The sequence below is a fragment of the Chlorocebus sabaeus genome, chromosome 10 (assembly GCF_047675955.1).
Source record: "Chlorocebus sabaeus isolate Y175 chromosome 10, mChlSab1.0.hap1, whole genome shotgun sequence".
Classification (NCBI taxonomy): domain Eukaryota; kingdom Metazoa; phylum Chordata; class Mammalia; order Primates; family Cercopithecidae; genus Chlorocebus; species Chlorocebus sabaeus.
This window is the reverse complement of record NC_132913.1, coordinates 44,945,690-44,963,957: the sequence shown is the minus strand read 5'-3', so window position 1 is coordinate 44,963,957 and position 18,268 is coordinate 44,945,690. Positions and strand designations below refer to the sequence as shown.

The following is an 18,268-nucleotide window of genomic DNA, read 5'->3' as shown; positions in this document are numbered from 1 at the left end:
TATCTTTTTGACCCCTTTAAGTTTATTTGAGTCCTTGTATGTTAGGTGAGTCTCTTGAAGGCAGCAGATAGTTGCTTGGTGAATTCTTACCTATTCTGCAATTCTGTATCTTTTCAGTGGAGCATTTAGGCCATTTACATTCAGCATTAGTATTGAGATACGAGGTGCTATTCCTATTCATCATGCTATTTGTTGCCTGAATACCTTGGTTTCTTAAAAATGTATTTATTGTAATTTTTTTTTTATAGGCCCTGTGAGATTCATGTTTTAAAGAGGTTCCGTTTTGCTGTGTTTCCAGGATTTGTTTCGTGATTTAGAGCTCCTTTTAGCAGTTCTTGTTAGTGCTGACTTGGTAGTGGTGAATTCTGTCAGCATTTGTTTATCTGAAAAAGACCAAATTTTTCCTTCATTTATCAGTCTTAGTTTCAGGGCATACAAAATTATTGGCTCATAATTGTTTTGTTTAAGGAGGCTGAAGATAGGGCCCCAATCCCTTCTAGCTTGTGGGGTCTCTGCTGAGAAATCTGCCGTTAATCTGATAGGTCTTGTATCATTTTTTGGATTTTCTTAAGTTGAACTTCACCTTTCTCTGGTGCCTCCTCGATTAGCTTAATAATAGACCTTCTGAATTCTTTTTCTGGCAATTCAGGGATTTCTTCTTGGTTTGGATCCAGTGCTGGTGAGCTAGCGTGATTTTTGGGGGTTGTTAAAGAACCTTGTTTTGTCATATTACTAGAATTGTTTTGCTGATTCTTTCTCATTTGGATAGGCTGTGTCAGAGGGAAGGTCTAGGGCTCAAGGCTGCTGTTCAGATTCTTTCGTCCCACAGGGTGCTCCTTTTATGTAGTACTCTCCCCCTTTTCCTCGGGATGTGGCTTTCTGAGAGCCGAACTGTAGTGATTATTTCTCTTCTGGATCTAGCCACCCACACAGGGCTACCAGTATCCAGGGTGGTATTGGGGGGTGTCTTCACAGAGTCCTGTGATGTGAACTGTCTTCAGGTCTCTCAACCATGGATACCGGCACCTGCTGTGGTGGATGTGGCAGGGGAGTGAAGTCGACTCTGTGAGGATCTTTAATTGTAGTTGTTTGATGTGCTAGTTTTGTGCAGGTTGGCCTCCTGCCAGGAGGTGGCGCTTTCAAGAGAGTATTAGCTATGGTAGTATAGGGGAGGATCAGGTGGTGGGCAGGGCCATAGAACTCCCAAGAGAATATGACCTTTATCTTCAGCTACCAGGATGAGTAGAGAAAGACCATCAGCTAGGGTCAGGGTTAGGCGTGTCTGAACTGAGACTCTCCTTGGGTGGTGCTTGCTGTGGCTGCTGTGGGGAATGGGGTTGTGGTTCCCATGTCAGTGGAGTTATGTTCCCAGTATTATGGCTGCCTCTGCTGTGTCATGCAGGTTGTCAGGGAAGTAGGGGAAAGCCAGCAGTTATAGGCCTCACCCAGCTCCCACGCAACCCAAAAGGCATGTCTCACTCCCACCATGCTCCCCGCCCCCTCAACAGCACCAAGTTTGTTTCCAGGCAGTGGGCCAGCAGGGCTGAGAACTTGCTTCAGGCTACCAGCTTCCCGGCTGAGGAAGCAAGCAGGGCTTGCATGCCTTCCCACCTGTCGAGTCTGGACACTGGATTCATGCCCTCCCCCGAGTTTGGGCAAAGAAACTGCATTCGGTTGGAATTTTTACAAAGTTCAGCTGGAGGTTTCCTTCTCCCTGTGGTCTTTTCCCAGTTCCTCCAGCAGCCGTTCCCAAGGACCACTGTAAGGCAAGTCAGAAATGGCTTCCCCAGGGACCGAGAGCCCATAGGGCATTTCCCGCTGCTTCCCGTGCCCCTGTATTTCATTCAGCTCTCTAAATTGTTTCAGCTCCAGGTAAGGTCAAATCCTTCTTCCATCATCTGGATCTTCAGATTCCCCAGTGAGAGTGTGTGTTTGGGGGTGGACAGTCAGTCCTCCTTTCCCACTTTCATAGTTTGGGCCCTCAGAGTATTTGGGCTGTCTCCCAGGTCCTGCAGAAGCAATCCACTTCCTTCAAAGGGTCCGTTGATTCTTTCAGATTTCCTGGTATATTCCTGGAGTAGTTATTGGAGCAAAGGTTTACGGTGCAAGTCTCCATACGTTGTTCTGTCCGTCTGAGTGAGAGCTGCAATTTAGTCATGCCTCCTATCTGCCATCTTTTCCTCAACCTCTGTTTGATTTTTTTAAATGACACCTATTTCTTTGTTGAATTTGCCACAGATTGTGAATTGTTTTTCCAATTTCTTTGTGTATTTTTAGCATATGTTCTCTGATATCTCACTGAGCTTCTTTAATATTATTTTGAATTTTTTTTCAGGCATTTTACCTAGTTTTTCTTCATTGGAATCTGTTGCTAGAGACTTATTGTGTTCCTTTACTGTGTCATGTTTCCTTGTTTTTTTCATGTTCTTTGTGTCTTTACATTGATATCAGCACATCTAGTACAACCTTTGTTTCTCCCAATTTTATGGTTTGGTTTTTGTAGGGAAAGACTATTTCCTATATTGGGTTGCTAGGGTGCTTTGATTCTGGGTAGGTTCACTAGTGTAGTATCCATATGATTACTTCAACTGTTATTGGTGCCATTGGTGTCTGTGAATATTTTTTAGTTTAGGCTAAGATTAATGCGGGCTGTGGTGAGGCTTTTCTTGGGATGGGGATGCCAGGAAGACTGGTCCTTGGGACAAGTGGCTGTGGCAGCAAGCCAGGCATGCTGGTCCTTTGCTTCTCGGTGGCATACATGAGCACCAATGGAATCAAGTCCAATGGACTAATCCTTGTGTCTCCAGGCATCTTGCTTAAGGCCCAGCAGTGGCAGCAGTGGGTTAGGTAGACAGGCTGGTCATCAGGCTTCTGGGTGGCATGTGTGGCATTGATGATGGCAGTAGTGGAATGGGCCAGCCATTGAGCCTCCAGGCAGCAAGCTTGGGTACTAGCCAACTGGGAAAGCCAGTCGCCAGGTCCCCAGGAGGCATGCGCAGGCTCCAGTGGTGACCAGCAGGGCAGGTCACTCCCTAGGCTGTCAGATGATGTGTGTGCGGGTGCTGGCAGGGTGGGTGGGCTCATCCTCAATCCCCCAGAAGGTATACACACACACTGGTGGTGGCAGGGGGCCGAGCAGACAATCCCTAGGCCCCCAGATGATGCATATGGGCCCTGACAGGGGCAGCACTGGGTGGGATGAACCTGTCCTCAGGCCTCCCATTGGTGCACACGGGTGCAGGCTGTGATGGGTGGAGCAAGTTGATCCCTAGACCCTTGGAAGTTGTGCTTAGGCACTGCAAGTGGTGACTCTTGGTGGAGGAAACCTTTCTTCAGACCTCCAGATGGCATGCTTGGGCCCTAGCAGTGAGTGGGGCAGGCCTGTTTTCAGACCCCTCCGATCGTGCCTATAGACATCAGGGATAGTGGGTGGACTGGTTCGTATTTCATTCTTGTCTTCCTCTATCTTCCTATTTTACCTTTCTTCCCACCCTCCTTACTTTTTTGCTCTTCTCACAAGGAAGTTTTAACTTGAGGAGAATGATCAAGTAAATCTAAGGGTGAATTCTGCTATTTTTTAGGTGTTTTTACTTGTTGAGTTTGGATTGTTGAGAAAAGGCTCAATTTTTGCACTCAGAAGTCACTTATTTATAATGAGCAGACTGTACCTACTGAACAAGTCAAATTTAAATGCAGAAAGCCCTGGATAGATGGCCTATGTTGATCTGCTTATAAGTAGTTTTATTCAATGGCGATGCCTTAGCAGTTAAAGAAGCTCTTGTCATTTTTAACCTGTGTTCCCTACAGTGCGCTCTCACCCTTGCCTTTCATGTACCCAAATCAGCCACAAATATACTGTTGAACTTTACTTTCAGTACATTGTATTCTGAAAGCACTAAGTATACTCTTTCAAATTGGGCATGCCCCAACTACCCACAAAGTGGTTTTTATAGCAAAATCCCTTGAATTAACTAGATGAACCTCTTCATATCTTCACAACTGAAAATCTTATTTCACAGAGCATGTGTCTGAAACTATTCCAGGAAAACAGAAGAAAATGCCATATATTTAGATTAATGTTCATTTCCAAAAGATGCTTTACATTTTAGCCTCCTGTGACCCATTGGAATCCTGGATTTGAAGAAATAATGCATGAAGTCTCTAATAGCTGTTTTCCATTCCACGTTCCACTGATGTTTTCTTCTAAGGACTGAGGTTTGTGGGACAATCATAGTTTTCGTGAATAGCACAGCCAGAGATGAGGACTTTCTGTGAGGGAGTGGAATTGGGGTAATTTATATCGTTTTAGTGTACAATAATTAAAATTGGCATGCCTTTAGGTGGCTTTTTTTCCTAATAGCAGAGTGGATCTGCTTTGAACAAACCATCTGAGGATATCAAAGTAAGTGTTCAGATTAAACATACATGGATTGTAAATTGATGGTTCTTTTTCTTTTTTTTTTTTTTTTTATATGAACGTTTTCTTGGTAATTGTTTCTCAACCATTGGGAGCTGCTGCCTTGCAGTTTGTGCCCTTGATGCCCCTTGAGAATTGTTTGCAACAGAGAAATTGTTTTGCAGATTTATAAAGTTCTGAACTTTGCCTGAAATTGCACATCAGCTTCATTTCCTCACCCCCTCCCCAATCATTCTTGAACACCTTCAGACTGAACATTTTAATTCTGATTAGTTTATCTTAACAGACAATTTAGAGAAGGATTGGTGTCCAAATAAACTGTGTGCTGTGGAACTTGCCCCAGATGAAGGGGAAGTTGGCATTCCATAGCTAGACAGTAGCATTTCCAGCTGTGGGGGTGCCGGAGCTGAGCCAAGCAGGCCTGCTCAGCAGAGACTTGGGATTCAGGCTTTGTAAGAACTCATGTTGCAAACCCGCTCCCTGTGTTGCAGGCATAAACCCAAGTGGCTTTTAAAGATCAGCTGTGATTAATAGTAGTCAGTTTGAAGTCACAGTCATCAGTTTAAAATTTAGCTCAACAAATGGTGGCTTGCTTGGTAGTGCCTGTGTTTAACATTATTTTGTGGGGGGGAGGAAAAAAAAGGAAGGTAGAGGAAGGGAGAATGTTTTGATTGTTTTCTGATTTATTGATCTCTCCCTTGCATCATCACCAAGACTGTTAACTAGTTCCCAGAATGTTGTGGGTTGAGCTTCTGTGCTGTGATGTGGTTTGATTTTTTTAGAGGGGCGGTAAGGGTATCTCCTGTCTCATTTAAAATTATCTACTGTCCTTTGGCAATGACTAATTTGATATTTTCTCTTTTTGTTCTCTGTTCCCTCTTCCATGAACATTCACGTGTGTACACACACAATGTATACTCCCTCACCCACAAATCAGTTTATCTAAACTTAAACCTGTAAGTATTTGATGCTGCTTGCAAACCTGTTTTTACTACTGTTAATCTTTTAATTATTACTCCCCCAAAACAGAAAAAAATGAGTAGAAAGAGAAATTTTGCCTTCAAATTTCAACATTTACATATTTTTCTACTTCTGTATGCACTCATTTTTAAAATGTAGCTGTAATCATATATAGGTATAATTCCGTATCATCTTTTTTATTCGTGCTGTTTAAATGTTGCTTAATAGTCTGTTTTTATTTTAAATGGTCACATGACATCTTATTAGCTTAACCATTTCCATATTGTTAGATATCCTGTTTCTACCATTTGGGGCTTATTGTAGACATTTTTGTGCATATGATGATTTCGTTTGGGGAACTGATTCTTAATCTGAAAAGAAGTAGACTTAATAGGTCAAAGAATATGGGTGTTTTTATGGCTTGACACATATTGCCAAGTTGCTTTTCATAACAGCTGTACTAATTTACAATATCCCCCATACCCCAGGGTGTGATGTACCTATTTCATTTTCTTACCAGCTTTAGGAACTGTCATTAAAAGAATATATATTTTTGAAATTATTGCATATAAAATGTATCTCATTTAAATATATGAATATTTTCGGTGAGGAAGGTCATTATAATGATATATCCTTTGAGTTTCTGAATCCATTATAAAAATTGATGACCAGATAGTTCCCTTGGAGTACTATGATCCTCAAGTGAACCATGAGCATAAAGATATGTTGCATTTTTTATTTTTTATTGGAGTTTTACATTTATTTGCTACTAATAATAAACCTCATGCTGTTTCTTTACAGGAAATGAGAGTTGAGTCCATTCTTGTGTCTGAACATTTCTCAATAATGTCCTTTGGAATTTACTTTTGGTGTTTAATTTGACATTGAATTTGGAATTGGTAGGAAAGAAAATGGTTTTCTTCCCTTCCCTGTGTGAATTTTCTATATGAACTTAAGGCAGGAGTTCACTTGGATCAATAGTTTTTAAATTGGAATGTGCATCACAGTCACCCAGAGTGCTTAAGACACAGATTCCTGGGGCCCAGCCCCAGCATTTCTGATTTAGTAGTTCTAAGGTAAGAAAATATGATGCCAAGGCTCCCATCCAAATACACACTAGGGTTTTTGAAAAAAGACAGTGTGCCCAGATTGAATAGACAAACACCAATTTGGTTGGACATGTTAGCGTGATGTGCTTCTGTCTTCCTTGCTGTGGTTCTCCTAGGGCCATTGCACTGCACACAGAAGAAGTCTGTGTGACGAGTGCCCTCTAGAACTGTGTGGGGTTTGTGCTGGGTCTGTGGGAGGCAGTGAAATGGAATCACTAGCATTCCAGGGTCTGACGTCATACTCTCTGACTCGGTGACTTACATCATTTTCGTTATTAAACTATATATATGTATATCTACTTTAAAGGGTTATGGTGATTAAAACGAGATCGTATATGTAAAGCATCCTGTGTGTCTGGCACAAGAAAGTGCTTTGGTCTGGTTTCCTTTCCATGGAAAATGGGTGGTGAAGGCCACCCAGGAGCTTGCAGATCACAGTGGCCATCTTCTGCCTCTTGTTTTGCTACCTCTTGGCCCTGGTACATTTGTTTCCCCTCTTCACTGCCCACAGGAAGGCTCTGTGGACATACTCTTGTTTCACTATTACTGGCTTTGGTTATTTTATGATGGAATCCAGGGTTAAAATGTGTCAAAAACCACTTGTATCTCATAGAAAAATCCTTGCTGGCCAAGCTACGCCTCTTATGGGGTGGGGGCTAGGACATACTTGTTAGAATAAGCTTCTATTTGGTGCACTTACTTTGAAAAAAGAACCTCTTCTAATGAATCTTTGAGCCAGCCAGGGAGCTGCTTGTGTGCTTCTGCTCCTAAGTGCAATGGGGCTTATGTATGGAAACCATGACAACTCTTATTTTTGTCAGCAACTCAATATTCAACATGTTTCATGATGTTAATTACCTACTTTTGTGTGTATTAAGGTTTGCATAAGAGGATGAATCATATTAGGGTCAATTTTTCATATTCATTAATTTCAGTTTTGTTTGTTTGTTTTGTTTTGGTTTTAACATTTAGGACGTGACTGGGGGCAGGAATATGAATTTAAAGTGGGAGGGAAGAATTATTTTCCCCCTGACTTCCTGGAATTTCATATCCCTGATTTAGAGATCCAAAACAGAGGAGAGTAGTCAACTAACCTCATGACAAAATAAATTGAAGGCTGCAAAAGTTTATTGGCTGCTGTTTACTGACTAGTAGTCTCTTTTCCTTGACACACCTCTAAAAGCAGTCTTCCACCAAGACAAATACCTGTATCATAAGCCTTATAACAGCTACAACATTCAGTGAATGATACATTTTTCTGAAGAAGCCTTCCTTCAGAGCTACCAAATGTTTGGAACTCTTGTGGTACTACTTTCTTTCTCGGTTTTGGAGGTATGCAAGCTCTAAGGCTATCTTGTTCATAGTTTAACTCAGGGAATAGCCATGCAGCGTCTCTAGGCTTTTTGCCCTCTCCTTTGGCAATTTACAGTAATATTGACACATGTTTTGAGTAGGGTCCAACTACACAGTAATCTATAAACCATTTACTTTTGCTATGTTACATCGATGAGAATCCCAACAATAGAAATTAATTTTATAATTTTAACAGATTCCTGAGAATGCAGTTAGTTTGGACTTTGAGTAATGTACGTGGTTCCATAAGCCCATGAATTACAATGGGCTAGAGGGGCAGGACACAGCTGTCACAGCATGTACTTTACCCAGCATGGGACAAGGCTGTCTTTCCAACTCCTGCTTTCAGGAAGAAGTGCCTGCCATGAGTTACAGGAATGCCTGAGGTACTGATTCTCATAACCCTCTGGCAGTGCGGCAGGGCTGAGGGGCCAGAACTCGGGCTGTCATCCCCTCTGCCATGAACAACCTCATCCATTTATTCATCAGTCGTATTTTATCTGTGCCATGGGATGAGAAGTATCTCGAAGCCCTCTTGTGAGGTCTGTTAGGTGAAGTAACACAAATATTGGATATACCTTTTTGAATCATGTCTCACCAGGAAGAATGATGCCTTTCTGTGAACTCAGTGTTTCCCAAGATTCATTCATTCATTCATTCATACTACCCTCATCATTTTTTTCCATATCCAAATGCTACTTTGTACCATCATTTACAGAATCTTTTCCTTCAAATTGGCTCTTTTTGAAGTTATTTTTGTTTTGAAAGGAAATTATTATCACTGCTGGAAATGGAAAACCAGTATCACATGGCATAAAATGGAAGGTAACTATGAAAATAAATGTGTAACTAATGAAATGAAGAAGTTTAGTCCATGAACCATACCAAATTTTCTCACGTGCCATACCTGAAGGAAACACTGTATTCACTTATAGTCCTCTCAGCTGCCAGATATGGGCCGTTTTCTTTTTTTCCCTCTCTAAAATAGTGTACTTCTAATGTTCTGTTCTCTGAAGGATTTCAGCACTTCTGTAGGAGTTAATTGTTAAAAATAGCTCTCTGTATGGATATACATGCCAGAGAGTCTGTCCTCATTACCTGGATATCTGATGTGACTACCCAAGTTGGAGGGGATGTCACATAAAATGTAGGGTATGCTATTACCTTTATAAAATGTTAGAAGTTCCAAATTTGGCAAATGCATCTAACCTTGAGAGTTTTGAAAAAGGATTGTGGACATATATAATCAACATTTATTTGTGTGTTTAGTATCTGTCATACACTAGATGTGTGTTAGGCTCAAGCACTTAAGCAAAATAACCCCCAGAATATCTGATTAAAAGGTGCTTACGTTCTTGTTGAAGAGTCAAATTATTACAAATAAATAGATCAAGCCACTGCGGTTGAGGTATATAGGAAGGTGACGGAGTATGGGGGTGAGGGCACTGAACTTCATTTAGGCCCCTGCGTTGTGGTAGCAGGATGGGACAGCCTTCTTGGAAGGTGAGAAGCATGAACTGAGTCATCCATGGATTGAATAAGAACATAGTTGGACAAGCTTGGGAGGATGTGATGCAGGTGGGAATGAGAAACAAAACTTGACCACGGTGACAATTGGTATGTCAGACAAAAGGTAGAGCTGAAGGATCCCATAAAGGTGCCCTATTGATGGAACTACAAGTAATTCTGGTGTAGCTGATGTCCACGTATGTGAAGGACAGTGGTGGGGAATGGACTTTAGTGGGAAAGGATTGGGCTCCCATGGACGGCACTGATGGAATACACGCAGAGGAGGGGCATAGTGAGCTCCTTTCTCAACTTTCTCCTACAGATCTCACTGAGGGCAGTGGGATAGGTGGAGGTTGGCAGGGAAGGACCGACGTAGAGAAACCTGTGTGTCCCACATGCAGCTGTCAAGTGGAAAGAAAGTGGGTGTCTAGTTCAGGACCTCGGGGGCAAGATCTTGAGGAAGGACTTGTTTCTGGACATTTGTGAGGCCACTGGTGTTTCATGCTTTTCGAAGTGCATATCTAGGACATGTTTGATCTGCACGTTGGCTTTGTGATGTGTGCTTTAAAGGTATTGGAAAACTAAGGCCTGGCAGCTAAGGGGTTTACTCAGAGCCATATAGCAAACTAATGGGAGGGATATTGGTTGATGAAGATAGGCTTACCCCAGAAAAGAGAAAACTTTCAACTAGACATATGCCCAGGAAGAAACTATTGTATAAATCAGACACCCCTGTCAAAAGTTGTGGGGGAGTAGGTTATGAATAATGTTTTTGATTTCTTTCTCGTGGCCCTTTGAGTCACGCTGGCCGCCTTACATGGGAGGCGAGCCCTGGCTCAGTCTGTTCCGTCCCTGGCCACCATTTAAGAGCGTCTCTTCCCCTGCCTTCCTGTGTCATTTGTTGTTTGTACTGCTCATTTGGCACTTGAAGTGCTTTGTATTTTTAGTTACTTGCCTGAATTCATGCTGTGCTCTTTGCTGGCTCACGATTTGGCAGTAACTTCTTGGGTGCTGCCTCTAAAGGACTTAGAGTTCACTTTTTTGCCTGGCTACACCGATTATCACTTTCTGGCAGAAATGAGGCACTGTTGTAAATCAGTTATTTCCTACCTTGACAACATGCGTTACCTCGCAGCCTGGCCTCACCTCCTGTCCCCTTCTTCTCCCCCGGCTCTCCTGCCACCACATGCACCCATTTCAGCCCCAGAGAACTTCTCTCCATCTCTCCAACATCAGAGGATGGTTTGTCAGTTCTTGTCCTTGCCCCATAGCCTCCCTCTGCCTGGAATGCACCCACTCTGTGGGGGTTTCTCTTCCCTGTCATCTTTTCTGCCTTGCAAACTCTTGATCTTTGTATTCTGCCCATGCCCCACTTCCCTCCTGGGAAGCTTACCTGTGCTTCCACGGCACCCAGTTTATATCTGGGGACTTGGGATACCATGGAGGTGTTTTCTCCTGTGAACACTGCCAAGTGCCACTGTCCCTCCCCACCCTCTTCTCTGTGCTCTTCCATCTATAGCTAGTCTGTAATTTTTTTTCTTTCACCTTTCTCATTATTCTCATCACCAACACTGCATCTTTTTCTTTTCTTTCTTTTCTTTTTTTTTTTTTTTTTTTGGAGACAGAGTCTCTCTCTGTCACTAGGCTGGAGTGCAGTGGCACTATTTCTGCTCACTGCAACCTCCGCCTCCCAGGTTCAAGCGATTCTTCTGCCTCAGCCTCCTGAGTAGCCTGGACTACAGACGCGTGCCACCACACCCAGCTAATTTTTGTGTTTTTAGTAGAGACGGGGTTTCACCATATTGCCAGGATGGTCTTGATTTCTTGACCTTGTGATCCACCCACCTCGGCCTCCCAAAGTGCTGGAATTACAGGCATGAGCCACTGTTTTTTTCATTTTTTAAATCCCTCCTGCCAAGCACAGTCTCGGGCACACACAGCTAATCAAAATGGTCATTGAGAATTTAGGATCTCAAAGTGAAAGTAGAATGAGAATTTCTAATATAGTTTTGCCTTTCAAGATATAAAATAAATGGGTGAAAAAAAATATTTTGAGGTTCTTTTTGATAAGATTTCCATTGTCTAAGGGAAAAAAAAATGAGAGACTTGTCCTGCTTTTCCACTAGATTTTGATTTCCTTGGAAAACAAGAGCATGTCTTATATTTTTATCACTCCCAGCATTTAATATGGCATCCCACCATAGTAGTAATGCACTTTCAACTGATTTATTGCTTTCCTTGATCAGAGGGGTTCCTAGTGACTGTTCGAGCCTAATCCCAGGTTTATTTTATTTTGGAGAAGTATGGCCAGTGTCAGGTGAAAACAATCAACAGTTGGCCAATGATTGAGGAAAAAGAGGCTTGACTAAGTCCCAGGGATAATCAATTAAACGATCTTTTAAAAACACTTGACTCCTTTTATTAAAACATGGGGACATTTAATAAAATTAAAACATGGGAAACGGAAACACAAGGGTAAATTTCAGCTTTGTATAGTGAAATTCATTGTTTGGTATCACCAGATCTCATGTTTTAAAAATCCAGCCATGCTTTGTTTTCTTTTGCATTTATAGAAAACTTCAACTTTGTATTACTGTTCACATTCACATAACCCTTCCTAAGCTCAACAGATAAATTACTCCAAATAGATGGCTGTTATGCTAGATATTTAAATATTAAAGTAGGCTATTAAATATACTCTCAGAAAAATTGAGAGATGGTGAAGGGCACATGTCTTACTGTTTTCTGTAAATTCTTGTGACCCTAGAAAACATATAAAATATCTCTCTAGGTCCATGTTCAGCTGTATTTTCGATGGTGTCTGTTAGTACTGAAAATAATTAAAAGATATTTGTTTGAATGCTTCCTGGAATTCTTACAGGAGAAGAAGGGCCCCTAAGATGAGGTGTTCCAAGACTTCTGAGAGTAGCAGTTTATACCCAATATGACCTGTTTATGATTTGCCAGGAAGGTTTTAATCCACTGACTGATATGCATTTCAAATGCAGTTACACAAGGTGGGTAAGTTATTTGGAATTAACTAGTTTTTTGTTTTGTTTTTTTTTCTTGGGAGACAGAATCTCACTCTGTCACCCAGGCTGGAGTGCAGCCACCTCTTGGATTCAAGCGAATCTTGTGCCTCAGTCTCCTGAGTTAGCTGGAACTACAGGCATGCTCCACTACACCCAGCTGATTTTTGTACTTTTAGTAGAGACAGGGTCTTGCCATGTTGCCCAGGCTTGTCTCGAACCCTGACATCAAGTGGTCCGCCCGCCTTGGCCTCCCTAAGTGCTGAGATTACAGGCGTGAACCACCACACCCAGCCTAGATTTTTTAAAAATATAATTTAGACTAGTTTCCATCTCAAATATAAACCTTTATTTAGCCAAATTTGTGAAGTTTTAAAAAGATCTATAATATTTCTTGAAAAGATGCTCTTTATCATAGCTAATGTTTTGCATAAATGGTTTGTATTTGTATGGAATTTGTAAGAATGGATTCCCACTGTTAGTAATTTCTGTGATAAATGAAAAGGGAATTGAAGCTTTTCAGGTGGCTTCTAGGAACTAGAACAACTGAATTACAACTTTCCTCACTGTCTCCTTCTGTCCCCTCCAACAACTTTTTAGGTATTTAGGAATAGAAGAAAGACCTGGAGGAAGAAAAGAGAGCAGTAAACCAAGTTATTACCTCATTGTTTGAACCCTTTGTTGAGGGAAAAGAAATAATAGATGTCTTGGTTTTATGTCTATGAAGGGGAAGAATCCATTTTCTAATTCCAAATAATGAAGTTAAACATTTTTCTGTTTAAGGAGTTGATATAATTCTGTTGGAAAAGAAAAGGTTTCCAGGCCACTGGAAATCATGCAGGGGCAGAAGCTGAAATTAGCTACTTTTCACATTTGCTTTCGGGCAGAGGAAGAGCTCATTATTTATCTCTCTTTTCCTCTGCCTTCCCACGTGGCTATCCTCTTTACATTTTATTTTATGCCTTCAATATGATTGTAAATAATAGAACCATCAGTCAGACAGCTGTGCCTGGCAGTTAGCGGGTACTCAGTACATGTAGAATGAATTAATGAGGAAATGAGTATTTCCTATTATATTATTTGCATCCCTCCTAATGGAAGAGATTAATGTATAACAATGTTTTTCTTAACAAAATATTTTTATAACAAAAAAGGGGTATTTTGATGATGGTCTTGGTTTATTACTCCCTAGCTCTGGTTTGTGGACAACTTTTTATTTCTATTTATGGTTTGAAGCCACTAGATTCATGTGCTTTCCCTAGGTGGCTTGGGTGTTTTTGATCACCAAAGGAATTTTTGTTCTATGTCTCCAGTGCCCTGTTGGGCATTACAGGGCTGTTAATATACACTGTGGGAGAATTTTGCTAATAGTTATGATTACATGAGAAGTTTTCACGTATTTCCTTCTAACAATTATCCTTCTTCCAATACCCTGCAGGGTGTATATTTATTGCCTTTTTCTCTGCCTGTTTTAGGACCTACCTTTAGCTTCCAGGACTGCCCTGAGGTATGAGGAAGGTGATTAGCATTTTCTTCTGTCACATTATAACCTGTGACACCCATCAGTGAAATCTTGGGGGAACCTGTACTCTCTTGCTAACCCAACACAATTCTTGTCCTTGTGTGCAGGTATAGTGGAGGATTACAAGCCACCGTTCTACGATGTGGTTCCCAATGACCCAAGTTTTGAAGATATGAGGAAAGTAGTCTGTGTGGATCAACAAAGGCCAAACATACCCAACAGATGGTTCTCAGACCCGGTAAGAATGCCAGTTTCTCAGTTTTAGAGCTCTTTTCCATTGTTTGCTATTTGTTTCCCTTTGAGTTTCAACTGGTATAGCATCTGAGTGATCTGTCCTGTGTATCTGTTGTTTTCTCTTCCTATTTTATGTAGAAGGGTTTAGATCTAGTAGAGTAAGCTCAGACAAATACTCCCATTCTCGAAGAAGCCATATCTGATAGGGGTTGCTAGTGAATGACAATATTTGTAAGAATTTCTATGAATGAGCAGTTCCAAGAATCGGGAGACTCATGACTACCGCTACTAGCCCTAAGACTGCAGTTTCATATGTAAACCAAGAGACTTTAAGTGAAGCTTTTAACCTCCTTTCCATCTCTGCATATCTGAAATCCCAAACACAAGCTGCTGAATGCTGAAGATCCTGTATTGCTACTCATAAGTAGTAGTAGATATAAAACAATGAGAAATGACCCTGTTTGGAAATTTCAGGATTATCTCTAGGTTAATATTGCTGCTTTTAGCACCCATAAAATCATTAAGGGGTCCAATCTGGCCTATGTCATTTACCTGATAAAGTAAATTGGTAGCATTAAGAGTCCAAAGGACAGAGTTCATGAAACTCTGTGAGTGGCCTCTTTATCAGTGGTTAAAGCTTGAATATTTGTTTAAAGAAGATGACAGTAACATAACTCTAATTTCACAAGACCTGCGAGTTCTTCAGAACAGTTGACATGATATCTGCCCAGCTTCCAGGGCCACTAAAAAGCCAGTTTGTCATTGTGGTGTTTGTTCTTTCTCTCCTCAGACATTAACCTCTCTGGCCAAGCTAATGAAAGAATGCTGGTATCAAAATCCATCCGCAAGACTCACAGCACTGCGTATCAAAAAGACTTTGACCAAAATTGATAATTCCCTCGACAAATTGAAAACTGACTGTTGACATTTTCATAGTGTCAAGAAGGAAGATTTGACATTGTTGTCATTGTCCAGCTGGGACCTAATGCTGGCCTGACTGGTTGCCAGAACAGAATCCATCTGTCTCCCTCCCCAAATGGCTGCTTTGACAAGGCAGACATCGTACCCAGCCATGTGTTGGGGAGACATCAAAACCACCCTAACCTCGCTCGATGACTGTGAACTGGGCATTTCACGAACTGTTCACACTGCAGAGACTAATGTTGGACAGACACTGTTGCAAAGGTAGGGACTGGAGGAACACAGAGAAATCCTAAAAGAGATCTGGGCATTAAGACAGTGGCTTTGCATAGCTTTCACAAGTCTCCTAGACACTCCCCACGGGAAACTCAAGGAGGTGGTGAATTTTTAATCAGCAATATTGCCTGTGCTTCTCTTCTTTATTGCACTAGGAATTCTTTGCATTCCTTACTTGCACTGTTACTCTTAATTTTAAAGACCCAACTTGCCAAAATGTTGGCTGCGTACTCCACTGGTCTGTCTTTGGATAATAGGAATTCAATTTGGCAAAACAAAATGTAATGTCAGACTTTGCTGCATTTTACACATGTGCTGATGTTTACAATGATGCCGAACATTAGGAATTGTTTATACACAACTTTGCAAATTATTTATTACTTGTGCACTTGGTAGTTTTTACAAAACTGCTTCGTGCATATGTTAAAGCTTATTTTTATGTGGTCTTATGATTTTATTACCGAAATGTTTTTAACACTATACTCTCAAATGGACATTTTCTTTTATTATCAGTTAAATTCACATTTTAAGTGCTTCACATTTGTATGTGTGTAGACTGTAACTTTTTTTCAGTTCATATGCAGAACGTATTTAGCCATTACCCACGTGACACCACCGAATATATTACTGATTTAGAAGCAAAGATTTCAGTAGAATTTTAGTCCTGAACGCTACGGGGAAAATGCATTTTCTTCAGAATTATCCATTATGTGCATTTAAACTCTGCCAGAAAAAAATAACTATTTTGTTTTAATCTACTTTTTGTATTTAGTAGTTATTTGTATAAATTAAATAAACTGTTTTCAAGTCAAACAGTGAAATTGTTTTTCAAAATATAAAAAAGATCTGTGTAACATTACGCATTTTATTATGGGAGCAATAGAAGCACAAAACTAATTTGTAAATTGAATTTGTTTTTTAAATCTACTCACGCACTTACGTAAGACATCATAAGGATGTCTTACAGCTTGAATTTGGTAAAAGAAAATTTGTTTCTTCCGTTGGCTGTGATTTTTTGTTGTTTTCTTTTTCAGTCAGTTTCTCCAGCTGTAAGATGAGGGTAACAGATATCTCTGACCTGTCTTTCTTGCAGGGGGGTGTAATGAGTGTAAACGGGAAGGAGGATGTTAAAGCATTTTGTTAGTGAAAGGTTCCATGTGAGTGTAAAGTGGTCTTATGCATCCCCTCTTACGGCTTGGGAGAGTCCATTCTTGATTTTTTCACTTCTTGTACGCAAGATTAAAAAGGTAGAGTTAACAGTAGCCCAATAAGAGAAGAGGTGTGAACATGCTGGAATGTCTTCCAGAGGTAAGTTAATAACTTCATTAGGATGCATGTATTTACTTGGAAGGTATATATTAGAATCACTTTTTTTTAAATTAAAAATTAAAATTTTAATTTGTGTTACAGATAACATAAAATTTACTAATTTTAAAGTGTACGTTAACTACATTCACCTTGTGCTACTATCACCATCATCCATCCACAGAACTCACGTGAAACTGAAACTATATCTGTCAAACAATAACTCCCCATTCCTCCCTCCTTGGTCCCTGGCAACCGTTATTCTACTCTGTGTCTCTGAGAGTTTGATTACTCTAAGCACCTCATGGAATCAAGTAGTATTTGTCCTTTTGGGAGACTGGTTTATTTTACTTAACATTATATCTTCAAGGTTCATTCATGTTGTAGCATGTGTTTGAATTTCCTTCCTTTTTCAGGCTGAATAATACTCCACATTTGTATATAGAAACTGCTTATCCATCCATCCACTGAGGGACACTTGAGTTGCTTCCATCTTTTGGCTTTTGTGAATAATGCCGCCATGAACATGAGTGTGCAAATGTCGCTTTGAGTTCTTGCTTTCTACTCTTTTGGGTATATGCCCAGAAGCGGAATGGTGTTACATTTAACTGTTATTAAAATATTACATAATCACATCAAAGTATACATATATAAAAGTGTACAACCCGATGAATTTTTATGAATTTATTACATCCATGGAAGCAGCACCCAGATGAGGAAGCAGAGCATGCCAGAAGTCTCCCTCTTGCAGCTACCTCACTCTCCAACCCCAAGAGTAACCACCTTCCTGACGGCTAAGAGCATTGATCATATTCGTTTCTTACTGAAGACTTTATAAATGGAATCATACAAGATGTGTGCATGCAGGAGTGCACTCTCTGGGTAACAGGGTCCAGTGTATGTTAGGCTTTAGTATATGTTACCAAACCGTCTTCTTCACAAAGGGTTATTCAGTGTTTATTCCCATTAGCTGCCCATGAGAGTTCTGGTTCTCCATCTTCAACAGTACTTAGTATGTTCTTCCTTTTCATTTTAGTCTTTCTGTTGAGTATTATGCACATTTCAGCAAAACAAAGACACAAAGTGAATAACTGATTCTATTTAAAGAGCTCTTGCCATTCCCCTCAAGCGAGTCTTTTTGAAGAGACTTGGCCCTTCCATCCTGCTTCCTATTCTGTCAGCCTCACCCCAGCCTCCCTTCTTAACCCCGGCAGCAGCCATTTTTTGCAGTAGCAATAGGTGAATCTAGTTTGCAGTTGTTCTAAAACTTGCAGAAGCACCTTTATTGTGCCCTTACGTCAGAGATGCCAGTATCAACTGACCAGGGTTCACACCCCAGAGGGCTGCCCTGCCCTCAAACTCAGAGACACCAGTGTCAGCTCAACAGGACCTCCACCTCAGAGGCCCAAGGATCAGCTCTCTGGGTGCTCCCCTTTAAACTTCAAAGTTCTGGTAATTCCATCCACTTCCTTTTGTTCCTTTAGCCTTGGGGTAGCTGTATAGTAGTCTGTTCTTATGCTGCTATAAGGATATACCCGAGACTGGATAATTTATAAAGGAAAGAGGTTTAATTGACTCACAGTTCAGCATGGCTGGGGAGGCCTCAGGAAACTTACAGTCATAGCAGAAAGGA

General features: G+C 40.9%; 1 protein-coding gene across 4 annotated transcripts in view; it reads left to right on the top strand.

Moving 5' to 3' along the window:
- ACVR1 (activin A receptor type 1) overlaps window positions 1-16,143 on the top strand; it is a 141,490-nt gene extending 125,347 nt beyond the window's left edge. For all 4 annotated transcript variants that reach the window (XM_007965024.3, XM_007965026.3, XM_007965025.3 and 1 more), the window contains exons 10-11: window positions 14,007-14,137; window positions 14,924-16,143. In XM_007965024.3, the coding sequence (XP_007963215.1) occupies window positions 14,007-14,137; window positions 14,924-15,058 (266 nt within the window). In that variant the 3' untranslated portion in view covers window positions 15,059-16,143. The remainder of the gene's footprint in view (window positions 1-14,006; window positions 14,138-14,923) is intronic.
- Window positions 16,144-18,268: the final 2,125 nt, after the last annotated feature.